General features: G+C 33.9%; 1 protein-coding gene across 2 annotated transcripts in view; it reads right to left on the bottom strand.

Moving 5' to 3' along the window:
• The window catches only part of ADK (adenosine kinase), a 497,861-nt gene that overhangs the window by 257,816 nt on the left and 227,121 nt on the right, over positions 1-12,924 (bottom strand). For both annotated transcript variants that reach the window (XM_045568944.1, XM_045568945.1), the window contains exons 5-6: positions 10,323-10,495; positions 7,134-7,242 (exon numbers count right to left, since the gene is read on the bottom strand). In XM_045568944.1, the coding sequence (XP_045424900.1) occupies positions 7,134-7,242; positions 10,323-10,495 (282 nt within the window). The remainder of the gene's footprint in view (positions 1-7,133; positions 7,243-10,322; positions 10,496-12,924) is intronic.

Consider the following 12,924-nt stretch of genomic DNA (forward strand, 5'->3'; position numbering starts at 1 on the left):
AAGTGAGACTCTGTCTCAAAAAAAAAAAAAAATATCTTTAGTTATATTTGGGTAGTTAAAATATACAGAATTTTTAAAAGACAGTAAAGGAATTAATGATATTTAAATGATTTTAAATTATTCTGTGCATTTTTTGCAATAAGTCCATATCATTTCACAACTGAGTCTGATTTCTCACTTTAGTATATTTTTACAAAAACCAATTCCTGGTTGATATAGGAAAGCAAATATACCATGGAATATTACTCAGCCATAAAAAAGAATGAAATCATGTCTTTTGCAGCAACATGGATAGAACTGGAGGCCTTTAAGTGAAACAACTCAGAAACAGAAAGTCCAATACCGCATGTTCTCACTTGTAAGTGGGAGCTGAATAATGTGTACACATGGACATAGGGAATAGAATAATAGACACTGGCGACTCAGAAGGGTGGGAAGATGGGAGGGAGTGAGAGATGAGAAATTACCTAATGGGTACAATAAACACTATTCAGGTGATGGTTACACAAAAAGCCCAGATTTCACCACTATGCAAAATATCCATGTAACAAAATTGCACTTATAACTTCTAAATCTAAGAAAGCAAAGCCAACCAAAGATACATTCACAGTCAGAAAAGTTTTATAAATAGGGTTAAAAACTCAGAAAAGATTGAAAACTACCCCTTGAAGCATATCAATCTACCTGAAAAATGTTAGTTGACATTCATAAATAAATTTTAAAGAGTTAATTATTGTTTTCAAATTCATAAATGTTAAACTTATAAGAAGTTACATATCTGTAAAAAAATATTATCATTATTATTATTATTATTATTACTATTTTGAGACAGGGTCTTGCTTTGTCACCTGGGCTAGAGTACGGTGGTGTCATCATAGCGCACCGCAACATCAAACTCCTGGACTCAAGCTATCCTCCTGCCTCAGCCTCTGGACTAGCTGGGACTACAGGCACACAGCATCTTGCCCAGCTAATTTTTCTATATTTTGTAGAGATGGGGGTGTTACTCTTGCTCAGGCTTGTCTTGACTCCTGACCTCCAGTGATCCTCCCTTCTCAGTCTCCCAAAGTACTGGGATAACAGCTGTGAGTCACCACGCCTGGCCAGAAAAATTATTTTTGAGAGATAAATAATAGAATATACGGTGCTTATTTATTATATGTGTAGCTTTCTGAAAAAGATGAACTAAAAATTTTTTGAGGGTTATTCTACATTTGATATTTGATTATTACTATTTCTGTTATGTCCCTTAAACAATAATGTAATAATAGAAGATGGTCTTAAATTATTCATAGAATGAAGACAGAAATAACTACTTAGAAAGATAAGTAACAAAAATGATTACTTAGGACAGTTAGGGTTGGGAGAATGGGCAGAAATTAGATGTCTAAGGTGGCCAGGCATGGTGGCTTATGCCTGTAATCCTAGCACTTTGGGAGGTCAAAGCAGGAGGATTGCTTGAGGTTAGGAGTTCAAGACCGGCCTGAACAAGAGCAAGACCCTGGCTCTACTAAAAATAGAAAAAATTAGCCAGGCATGCTCCTATAGTCCCAGCTACTTGGGAGGTTTAGGCAGGAGGATCATTTGAGTTTGAGGTTGCAATGAGCTACGATGATACCACAACACTCTAACCAGGGCAACAGAGCGAGATTCTGTCTCAAAAGAAAAAAAAAAATTAAACGTAAAAAATAAATAAAAATAAAAAAATAGACGTCTGAGGTAAGGGTGTGATAGGGGAAGATGGGAAAGAGTTACAAAGTTACAGAGAAAAGTACCCAAGGACTTATCAAAATTTAAAGACAACTTCTGCCAGAAACCTATACAGAGAACAAAATAAATAAAACTTAAAGAAGTAGCAATATATCTTTGAGAACATCTCCAACTGTTTAGGATTTACTGAGATCCTTAAAATATTAGGACAATGTTAGTGAAAAAGAGAATATGCATATGTTCTAGAAGTCTAGAGCTTCAAAAAGCTATTTCTAAGGTGTAGAATGAAAACACATGATTGACTTAAAAGTTTGTGTTAAAAGAGCCCTACTATACAGATGAGCAACCCATATTGCTCTGAAAATAGGTAATAGGAAATACGGATTTATATAAGAACTTGGCTTTCTGGGTAAGCGAGGGAAAGGAAGAAGGGTGTTCTCATTTTTTCCTCCCACTTTACCCAATAAAATTTTTTTTTTGAAAACTTTATCTACACATCTCATCCACTCAAATCAGAAAAAAAATTAAATGATATTTCAATGAAGAATTGACCCCCAACCATGGCAATATTACATACAGAAGATATAAATGAGAACAAACACTTAAAAGACCCTCTTTTATAATACCTGCAATAGAGAAATAAGTAAGAGCAAGAAATCAAAACAGACTTATTGTGTCTTCCATTATACATGTCAACAAATAAAGACATAAATATATTATTTGGGTAATTAGGAACACTGCTATGGTTCCTTGCCATACTACTTGGTTATCACTGAAACTAGTATGAGAGATGTGGATATAAGATTAAATCTAACGGGCATGGGGCATTGTTGCTAATGAGTACAATGTTTCTTTTTCTGGTGAGGTGCATATTCTAAAATTAGATTACGGTGATGGTAGCAGAACTGTGAATACACTAACAAACACTGAATTACATACTTGAATGAGTGAATTCAATGGTACATAAATACCTTAATAAAGCTGTTAAAAAAGATTAAATTCAATTTTATTTATCTGAAAAGATAGAGACACAGAATATACAGGTTAAATCTGCAGTCTCCAGCCCCTGGGCCATGGACTGGTACCAGAACATGGCCTGTTAGGAACCAGACTGCACAGCAGGAGGTGAGCAGTGGGTGAGCCAGTGAAGCTTCATCTGTATTTACAGCCACCTCCCATCACCTGCATTACTCCACAAGCCCCGCCTCCTGTCAGATCAGCAGTGGCATTAGATTCTCATAGGAGCACAAACCCTACTGTAAACTGCACACATGAGGAATCTAGGTTTTGTGCTCCTTATGAGAATCTAATGCCTGATGATCTGAGGTAGAGCTGAAGCTGTGCTGCTAGACTGGGGAGCGGCTGCAAACACAGACTATCATTAGCAGAGAGGTTTGACTGTATAATAAACGTAATGTGCTTGAATCATCCTGGAACCACCTCAATCCCTGTCTGTGGAAAACTTGTCTTCCATGAAAGAAGTCCCTGATGCCAAAAAGGTTGGGGACTGCTGGGTTCAATCATATTAAACTATAAAGATTCCATAATATGTTCAGTAAATATGTTGGAATACAGATACATTTCTGCAGACACTCTATTGTTTATGTCCAGTTCATACATAATTTCAAAGATATGACAACTAGCACATAAAATGTATACTATCATCAGAATGTTTATGTTTTCCCTCTCTTAATCATGTTTATTGAAGAGATTTAGTAAACATTTCATTTTCTCCAGAAATTGCTGATAGGTCTAAAATACATAAAATAAAAAGAAGTGGAAATATTCCAACAGATGATTCATTAATTCATTTGGGGCTCTGTATAAGTGTCTATTTTCTTAATGACTAAATGCTATACATATGTTTATTTTCTTACCATTATGAGGCAATTAGCCCATAGTGTGGTTTCCAATTTCACATAAAATTCCCAGACTCTATTATTATGCCACAGGTCTACAATACAAAGTCTTCCAATCTTTATCTTTAGGGCTCTATGCCTCTATAACCAATACTATCATAATAACTCTAAGTAAGTAAAAAGATTACTCTATTTAATGGAAAATAATAACATCACTTTAATAATCCCAAAGATTTCCTCTCACTCTTGGGTTTTATAATACTTTTGAGAGGTGCCAAAAATAAGACTTTAGAAAAATTATAAGAATATAGGATTAAATTCCCCAACTTGGAGAAAATTTTTATCTATAAAAATCAATTACTCCAAAAAAATGATATTGTTAGAATTTAACTTGCTGAAGAAAAACAGTTCTAGAAAAATTGGAAATGAACAGGATTTCTGTAACCACACTCTCATTTGAAAATTTATCTAGCAAGAATCAAAGATTGTCCCTATTAAGGAAGAGTAAAAACAGCAAATCATTTGTGTAACTCACTGAACATCAATAACATGGGAAATGAAAAAAATTAAAACTTGAATTCTAATGCTAATGCTTAAGAAGCAACATAATTAAGTCTTTTTTTGGTACAAGCATACCTTATTTTATTGTACTTTGCAGATATTGTGTATTTTTACAAATTGAAGGTTTGTGGCAACCCTGCATTGAACAAGTCTATAGGTGGCATTTTTTCCAACAGCATTATGTTCACTTCGTGTCTCTGTGTCACATTATGGTGATTTTTGCAATATTTCAAACTTTTACATTATTATATCCATTATGGCTATAAGTGATCTTTGATACTTCAACTGTAATTGTTTTAGGGAGCCATGAACAAAACCCATAGAAGATGGTGAACTTAATTGATAAATGTTGTGTGTGCTTTCACTGTTCCACTGACTGGTCATTGCCCCATCTCTCTCCCTGTCTTTGGGCCTCTATTCTCTGAGACACAACAATATTGACATTAGGCCAATTAATAACTCTTCAATGGCTTCTAGGTGTTCATGCGAAAGGACAAGTCACATGCCTCTTACTTGAAATCAAAAGCTAGAAATGATTAAGATTAGTTAGGAAGTCATGTCAAGACCCAAGATAGGGGGAAAGCTAAGCCTCTCATGCCAAACAGCCAAGCTATGAATGCAAAAGAAAAGCTCCTGAAGGAAATTAAAAGTGCTACTCCAGTGAACATACGAATGATAAGAAAGTGAAACAGCCTTATTACTGATACAGAGAAAGGAGGTAAAAATATCAACATTAATAGGAGTTTGGAAGAAGTAGATTCCAACCCTCATGGATAACTTTGAGGGCTTCAAGACTTCAGTACAAGAAGTAATTGCAGGTGGGGTGGAAACAGAAAGAACACTAGAATTAGAGGTGAAGCTGGGAGATGTGACTGAATGGCTGCAATCTCATGATAAAACATGACCAGGTGAGGAGTTGCTTCTTATGGATGCACAAAGAAAGTGGTTTCTTGGGATGGAAACTATACCTGGTGAAGATGTTGTGAACACTGTTGAAATGACAACAAAGGATTTTGGATATTCCATAAACTTAGTTGATAAAGCAGCAACAAGGTTTGAGAGGATTGATTCCAATTTGGAAAGAAGTCCTACTGTGGATAAAATGCTATCTAAACAGCATTGCATGATACAAAGAAATTTTTCATTAAAGGAAGAGTCAGGCAATGTGGTAAACTTCACTGTTGTTTTATTTTAAGAAATTGCCACAGCCACTCCAACCTTCAGCAGCCACCAACCTAATCAGTCAGCAGCCATCAACACTGAGGCAAGACCCTCCACCAGCAAAATGATTACAACTCCCTGAAGGCTCAGATGGTCATTAACATTTTATAGCAATGAGTATTTTAAATTCAGATATGTATTTTTTGGGGCCAGGTGCAATGGCTTATGCCTGTAATTCTAGCATTTTGGGAGGCCAAGGCAGGAAGATTGCTTGAGCCCAGGAGTTCAAGACCAGCCTGAGCAATATAGGGAGATCCCATCTCTACCGAAAAATTTTAAAAATTAGTCTGGGCATGGTGGTGTGTGCCTGTTGTCCCAGCTGCTTGCCAAAGTGAGGCAGGAGGATCACTTGAGCCCAGGAGTTTGAGACTGCACTGAGCTATGATAATGCCACTATACTCCAGCCTGGGCAAGAGAGTAAGATCCTGCCTCAAAAAAAAAAAAAAAAATAAGTATATTTTTTAGATATAATGCTATGGTACACTTAACAGACTACACTATAGTATAAACATAACTTTTATATGCACTGGGCAACCAAAAAATTTGTGTGACTCACTTTACTATGATATTGACTTTATTGTAGTGTTCTGGAACTCAACTTATAACATCTCCAAAGTATGCCTGTATTCTCTATATGTTACATATGAGTTAAACAAAGATGTCTTTAACACATAATTTGGAATTTACTTGAAGGGATGTCAAATTGACTCTTAAAATTCTAAAGCCCTGAATGACAAAGATTCATGTGTATGAAGTGTCAAGAATTTTACACTAACATTAGAAGCTCCAGACAACATGACTTTTCATTATATAATCTTCTCAATGTAAGCATGTATTTGACAGTTATAAAGGGGTAGGATTTGGTATACAGAGGAATCAATAACAATGTTGTAAAGCCTACAGCACTGCACATAAACAAGCTGTAGGAGACATTAACATTAGACTGAAAGAAATAATTATATTTTCAATAAACATGTTCCTACTGGATAATCAATTTTTTACACGTCTCACCAGCTGTTTCACACAGCGCAGGTAGTGAAATGGCAGCAGCTGTTATACCAAAACCATATATTATACGCATATGAGATGCTTTTAATTTTTCATGGGTATCTACTTATTTATGAGCAGCCACATTTAACACATATTAAATAAAAACAAGGTAATTGTGAGGTGGTTAATTCAGTAGGTATTTAGTACAGTCCTATTTTAGAAATGAATTCTTAACTAATTATTTTTATGTCAGAAGACTTAATAATTCAAATTACATGCTGCCCTTATTCTCAGATTTAAGAGATTTGTCACGATCAATGTTTGTGAAATATTAAATTAAAAGGTGTCATGGTAATTACTATGGAATAAATAGCAATTAAGATTTTTTTTGGCAAATAAGCTCAAACTCTTTGCAGTGAATATTTATACTACTAATATTTTCCCACACAATGCACGTGTCATTCACAAGTTGCCTAAAAATGTAAAATGTAAAATGTACGTTATTACAAAATATCTGAAGAAACTGATCTTATACAGATTTCCATACTCAGTTGAGACGCAACTATATATAATGTATCTAAAATGGGGCAGACTCAAAAGTAAATATAAATTACAGTACCCATAGAAAGATCATATTTCTGTTCTGTATTTACAATAGTGAATCCAACAAATGCTTTAAGATGGGTAAATAATTTGCAGGATAAATAAAAGACAATTAAAAAAATGTATGTCAGACAACTATAATCTATCATGTTAATATGTACCAGAAATTGGAAGTAGGCAAATACTTACAGCTATATAACAAACTCTTGCTTTTTCTACCAACATCCAGTTTTTATCCAGATCAAGATGTTTTTCCTTTTTATAACAATTGGCAGCAGCAAGATTAGCTACAAGGGACCTAAAACAATTAAAGAAAAATCAAATAGACTTTACTTACTATTTTCAAACTTGGCATGTATATTCTATACAGCTAATTACCAAAAATTTTTGCAAATTATTTGATTTATAACATTTTAATTTATAATCCTTCAAAACTGATGTTATTGATTATTAAAAGAAATATAAATAATATTAATTTTGTTTTGAAAACTTTCTGAGACTTCTATGTTGGTTCTGAGGTAAACAGAGACATGTTAATCCTTGCTCTAAACACCTGCTATTTTGAGAAAGTGGCATTTAAGTTTCCTTTTGATATTAAAATAAGATCTACTTTTTACATTTTAATAGTTCAAAATGCAGTTAAGACAAAAAGCTACTAAGTCATTATGTAAAAAGAAATCTATGCAACTAAAAACTTCATTTTTTATAGCAGGAAAATATCTTTATAAAAATATCAACCTACTATAATTGACTATTTAATGTTTCAAAAACCAAGTATGGGATTAATTTCACAAAACACACATATCCGTGTAGACCTTATTTACTATGAGGAATTAATTTGCAAACCACTGCATTTTAAAGACTGGAATCAATTAGAATTAGTCTCTATGGCTGAAAATTCCTCGGGCTGCTTGAGTTTTACAGCTGGAAAATCTAAGCAGGATACTACATTTAAAATCTTACTAAAAGTGCCACATAGATTGTTTAATTATAGCCCAACAATTAAATTTATGAAATAAAATAATTATTTGCAATATATATAGATTATTAAAAATACTTCTGTTCCTCATTCTGATCCAGAATTTACAAAATTACTTGCCAATTTTTTCTTTTTCTAATTAAATGGTGACAGTATGGCTTACAAAAAAAAAATCATCATTTGAGACTTTGGTAATATGTTCCATTCCTCTATTAAAAAAAACAAAAAAAGACTAGTTTCTCTTCCAAAACATATTTCCACTCATTCATATGCCAGTTTACTACTGAAGGATACAACTGTTTATGTTCAATTAAATGAAGTAAAGTATAAGTATCAATGTATTCATATGCAAAATAAGAAACATTATTCTTAATTTATAAAAATATTTTAGTAATCATGACTTTCGGGAAATTTTAACAAAAAGTGCTGCTAAATAAAAGCAAACACTTCTGGTATCAGATATTAAACTTTATTTTGATAATAAAACTACTTTTTGATAGGAATCTACACAGTTTGTACAAAAGAAAAATATAAGTATTCTTACTAACCCAATGTATTTGGTTCTGAATTTGAAGAGTAAGAACCTGGATCAAGAAAAACACTGCCTTATCCAAGCTCCTCAATTTCTGAGTTTTGGATAGTGACAGAGAGTTTTACTGGCTCCATCTAAAATAATTTATCCAACTCTATTAGGTTCTAGAATTTGGATAATGAGTTTGACAGTGAGAGTTTCTCTTCAGTTTTTGACTTCTCATATCATCTGAACAATACTGATCACCATAATCATAATACTAGTGTATAAATTAAGTTTTTGACTTCTGGGAGAACTAATATTGTCATAACTGTTCTTTAAATTGTCAATTTAACACACCAAGACAATTTAGCAATTTTAGTCTAGCCTTAGTGGTTTCAGAAGAAAAACCTGACCCATTTTTCAGTAATGGGAAAACTTTTCAACTGCAGATTAAAGTTGGTTTTAAGAAAACTGAAAAGGGCAAAGGTCTAAACAGTTATATTTTAATGTTTGAATAATGGATGGGTTTATTTGTTGAAACCTTAAAATCATAAAGTTCTACACATAAAAAACAAAGTTAAAAGAAAGGTCTGAAAATGGCTTTAGTAATCTAATTATTTTTGAAAGTTATACTTTAGTTACTTAACGACTACTGTCCATATTGATCCCCACTGTGCAGAGTAGTGTCAGTTCCTTAATACATATCTGCTGGAGGTCAAGCAGTGAACAAAAATAAAGAGGTTGAAAAGGGAGAATTGAAGCAAGGGGTTTAAGGAGAGATGGTAGAAGATAAAGGAAGACAGAAGGAAATAAAGGAGGGAAAGATGGGAAAGGAAAGGAGACAGGGAATGAAAGAAGACAGATTAAATATTTCCAACCATAAGAATGCAAAATTTCTAGTAAATCACTATTAAAAAGAGATATTAGATGTGGTGCCACATGCCTATGGCCCCAGCTACTTGGGAGGCTGAAGCAGGAGGATTGCTTGAGCCCAGGGGTTCAAGGCTGCAGTAAGCTATGATAGCACCACTGCACTCCAGCCTGGGCAACAGAGAAAGACTCTGTCTCTAAAAAAAAAATAAAAAATAAAAAATAATAAATAAATAAATAAATAAATAAATAGATAGATAGATAGATAGATAGATAGATAGAGATAATCTTTGATGAGTGTAATAAAATAATCACTAGGAAAGTTATTTTGTTTTTCCTTTGCAAAAGAGAAGAAAACCTATGCTGATATGGTAACAATGTTAGCAATACATGAATGTATTGAAGGATTATCTCCATGTAGCTACAAAAGAACAAATACACCCAATGCATGGAAGGCCCTGAGAGATATATTTCAAGTTCATATGAAGAAGAATTTCCTAATAAGTTATACAGAAATATATTTGGTTGTTTCTTGAGTTGTACATTACCTATGACTGAAGTTGATTAATATGCATGAATGACTATTTGCCAGAAATGCTTTAGATGACCTAATTCCTATTAGACTGAATATAATATTTTGTATATGTAAAATACACATAGACATGTATTTTAATATTCCAATCTCAGGATATGCTGAAAAGAACATTCTTTCTAATCCAAGTTCATCAAAACACCAGCTGAAAAACATAGAAATATTTTCCATTTCTGTTGCTAATTATAAAAAGTAGACACTGGACCAGATAATCTCAAACTTTCATTCCATTATGTATTCAACAGCATGTTTAATAAAAGTAAATTTAAAAACAAAAAAGGAAAAATGATATGAGGAAGTGTTTACTGAACATTAAAAGCAATTATAAACATGAAGTCTAAATTCCAAATTCACATTGGAATCAGATTTTACCAGTGTTTATATAGTCAGTTAGTATAGTGCTTCCCTTGCAATTACACCGACCTGTTGTCACCAGTGATGCACGCAGCACAGGTTCCTGTTGGCTGCTCACTCTGCTCATAGTAATGGGCATCCACGTGGGCTTCAGCAGCTTTTCTCTTCAGGATCTCCCCAAATTTATCTATCCCAATGCATCCAAAAAATGTTGCTGCTTTATGTGGTTTCTGAATCATCCACTGAAAAACAGGAACAAAAATAATTTAATGGGTCAGAAAAATGGTACATATAGTTCAATATCCTGCCATGGACAGTGGTACAAAAGGGATGCTTTGTGAGAAACTGTGGCTGTTACAAATGGAATTTCAATTCTGTACTAGCTCTTGTGACAATAAACTTGATATAAAAACCATGTAAGAAAAAGTACACATAGTGGTAAAGGACTCAGAGGCCACAGTCATATAGACCATAAGTCAAATGCTGGCTTGATATAGGAAAATAATAGTAAGTCCCAATATAAATAGTACAATAGTATTATAAAAAGGCCAGAGTCTATCTTGAAGACTATGTGGGTTCAAATCGTACCTTTACCACTTAGTAGTTACATGAGTTAGAGTATGTCACTTAAGATTTCTATACCTCCCTTTCTTCATCTTTAATTTATAATTACAAATATATCTCATAAGGTTGTGGAAGATTAATCAAAATAATGTAAATCAATGTAGGTGTATTACTGAGCATATACCCAGCACACAGTAAACATATATTATTAAATAGCTGTGGTTGCCACTATTATTCTCACATTTGTTGTAGTAATTCATAAATTAAGCTAAAATGTGGTCATGTTTAATAGATTTTTAATTCTAAATTTTTAAAAGTTTAATTATAAATATCTCATCTTTTCATTTAAGTGAATCTCATAAATTTTAACTTTTTTGCTATGAATTAGTGACAACAGATTTCTTTTAAGATGCTTACTTTTCACAGATTTGAACTTTTATTATTCATTCATTCATTCTCACTCTGGTGCCTGGGCTAGAGTGTCGTGCCATCAGCATAGCTCACAGCAACCTCAAACTCCTGGGCTTAAGCAATCCTTCTGCCTCAGCCTCCCGAGTAGCTGGGACCACAGGCATGTGCCACCATGCCTGGCTAAATTTTTCTATATATTTTTAGTTGTCCAGCTAATTTCTTTCTATTTTTAGTAGACATGGGGGTCTCGCTCTTGCTCAGGCTGGTCCCAAACTCCTGACCTCGAGCGATCCTCCCGCCTTGGCCTCCGAGAGTGCTAAGCTTACAGGTATGAGCCACCGCACCCAGCCTGAACTTTTATCTTTTATAATTAGTTCAAATCCCTGAGAGTTCTACTAATTTATTAGTGATTCTAAAGCTGCTACCTAGTTTTGATAAAATCTATTTTCAAATATTTGGACTATAAAAGAAATATATGTACATTTGAGAAGAAAAAGGATGAGGAGAGAAACAAAAAAGTAACAAAGAAACAACTAAAAGTGAGATATAGGAACTGCCTGATGACTAGCAATCCTATTTCTATGGATCTACCCTGAAGACACATGTCCACAAACATAAAACATACACTTAAGTATTGAAATATTACTTGTAATGGCAAAATGTTGGAAACCACCTAAAAGTCCATCCATAGGAGACTGGTTGAATAATATATGATAAATCCACTCAGTGGAATACCATACAGCCATCAAAAACCCCCAAACAAAACAAAAGCAAAAACAAGTTGACAAGAAAAAGCTCTATGCAACAATTCATCTGTATGAAGTAATTTCCAGGATATTTTGTGAAGTTGAAAAAAAAAAGGAATCAAGGTTCCAAAGACATATGCAAAGAAAAGAAAGAAAAAAGAATAAAAGAAAAAAAACCCAAAAGTATATATGCTTTGTTTAAGCAAGAATAAAAATTAAGAACATATATTCTTTTAAAACATAGAGGAAAAGCTTCAGGACATTGGATTTAGCAATGATTTCTTAGATATGACACCAAAAGCACAGGCAACAAAAGCAAAAATAGACTAATGTGACTACATTAAACTTAAGAACTTCTGCAGGGCAAAAGAAACAATCAACAGAGTGAAAAGGTAACTTATTTCCAAACCACGTATCTGATGAGAGGAAAATAATCAACACATATAAGGAACTTCTAAAACTCAACTACAAATAACCCAATTTAAAAATGGGCAAAGGACTTGAATAGATATTTCTCCAAAGACAATATACACATGGCTAATATGGCTGGGCTTGGTGGCTCATACCTGTAATCCTAGCACTCTGGGAGGCCCAAAGCAGGCAGATCCTTTGAGCTCAGAAGTTCAAGACCAGCCTGAGCAAGAGCGAGACCCCCATCTCTACTCAAAAAATAGAAAGAAATTAGCTGGACAACTAATTGTGTGTGTGTGTGTGTGTGTGTGTGTGTGTGTGTGTGTGTGTGTGTGTGTGTGTATAAAATTAGCAGGGCATAGGTGGTGCATGCCTGTAGTCCCAGCTACTCAGGAGGCTGAGGCAGTAGGATTGCTCGAGCCCAGGAGTTTGAGGTTGCTGTGAGCTAGGCTGACGCCACAGCACTCTAGCCCAGGCAACAGCGTGAGACTCTGTCTCAAAAAAGAAAAGGCTAATAAACACATGAAAAGATGCTTAAC

Source organism: Lemur catta, chromosome 14 (assembly GCF_020740605.2).
Source record: "Lemur catta isolate mLemCat1 chromosome 14, mLemCat1.pri, whole genome shotgun sequence".
NCBI lineage: Eukaryota > Metazoa > Chordata > Mammalia > Primates > Lemuridae > Lemur > Lemur catta.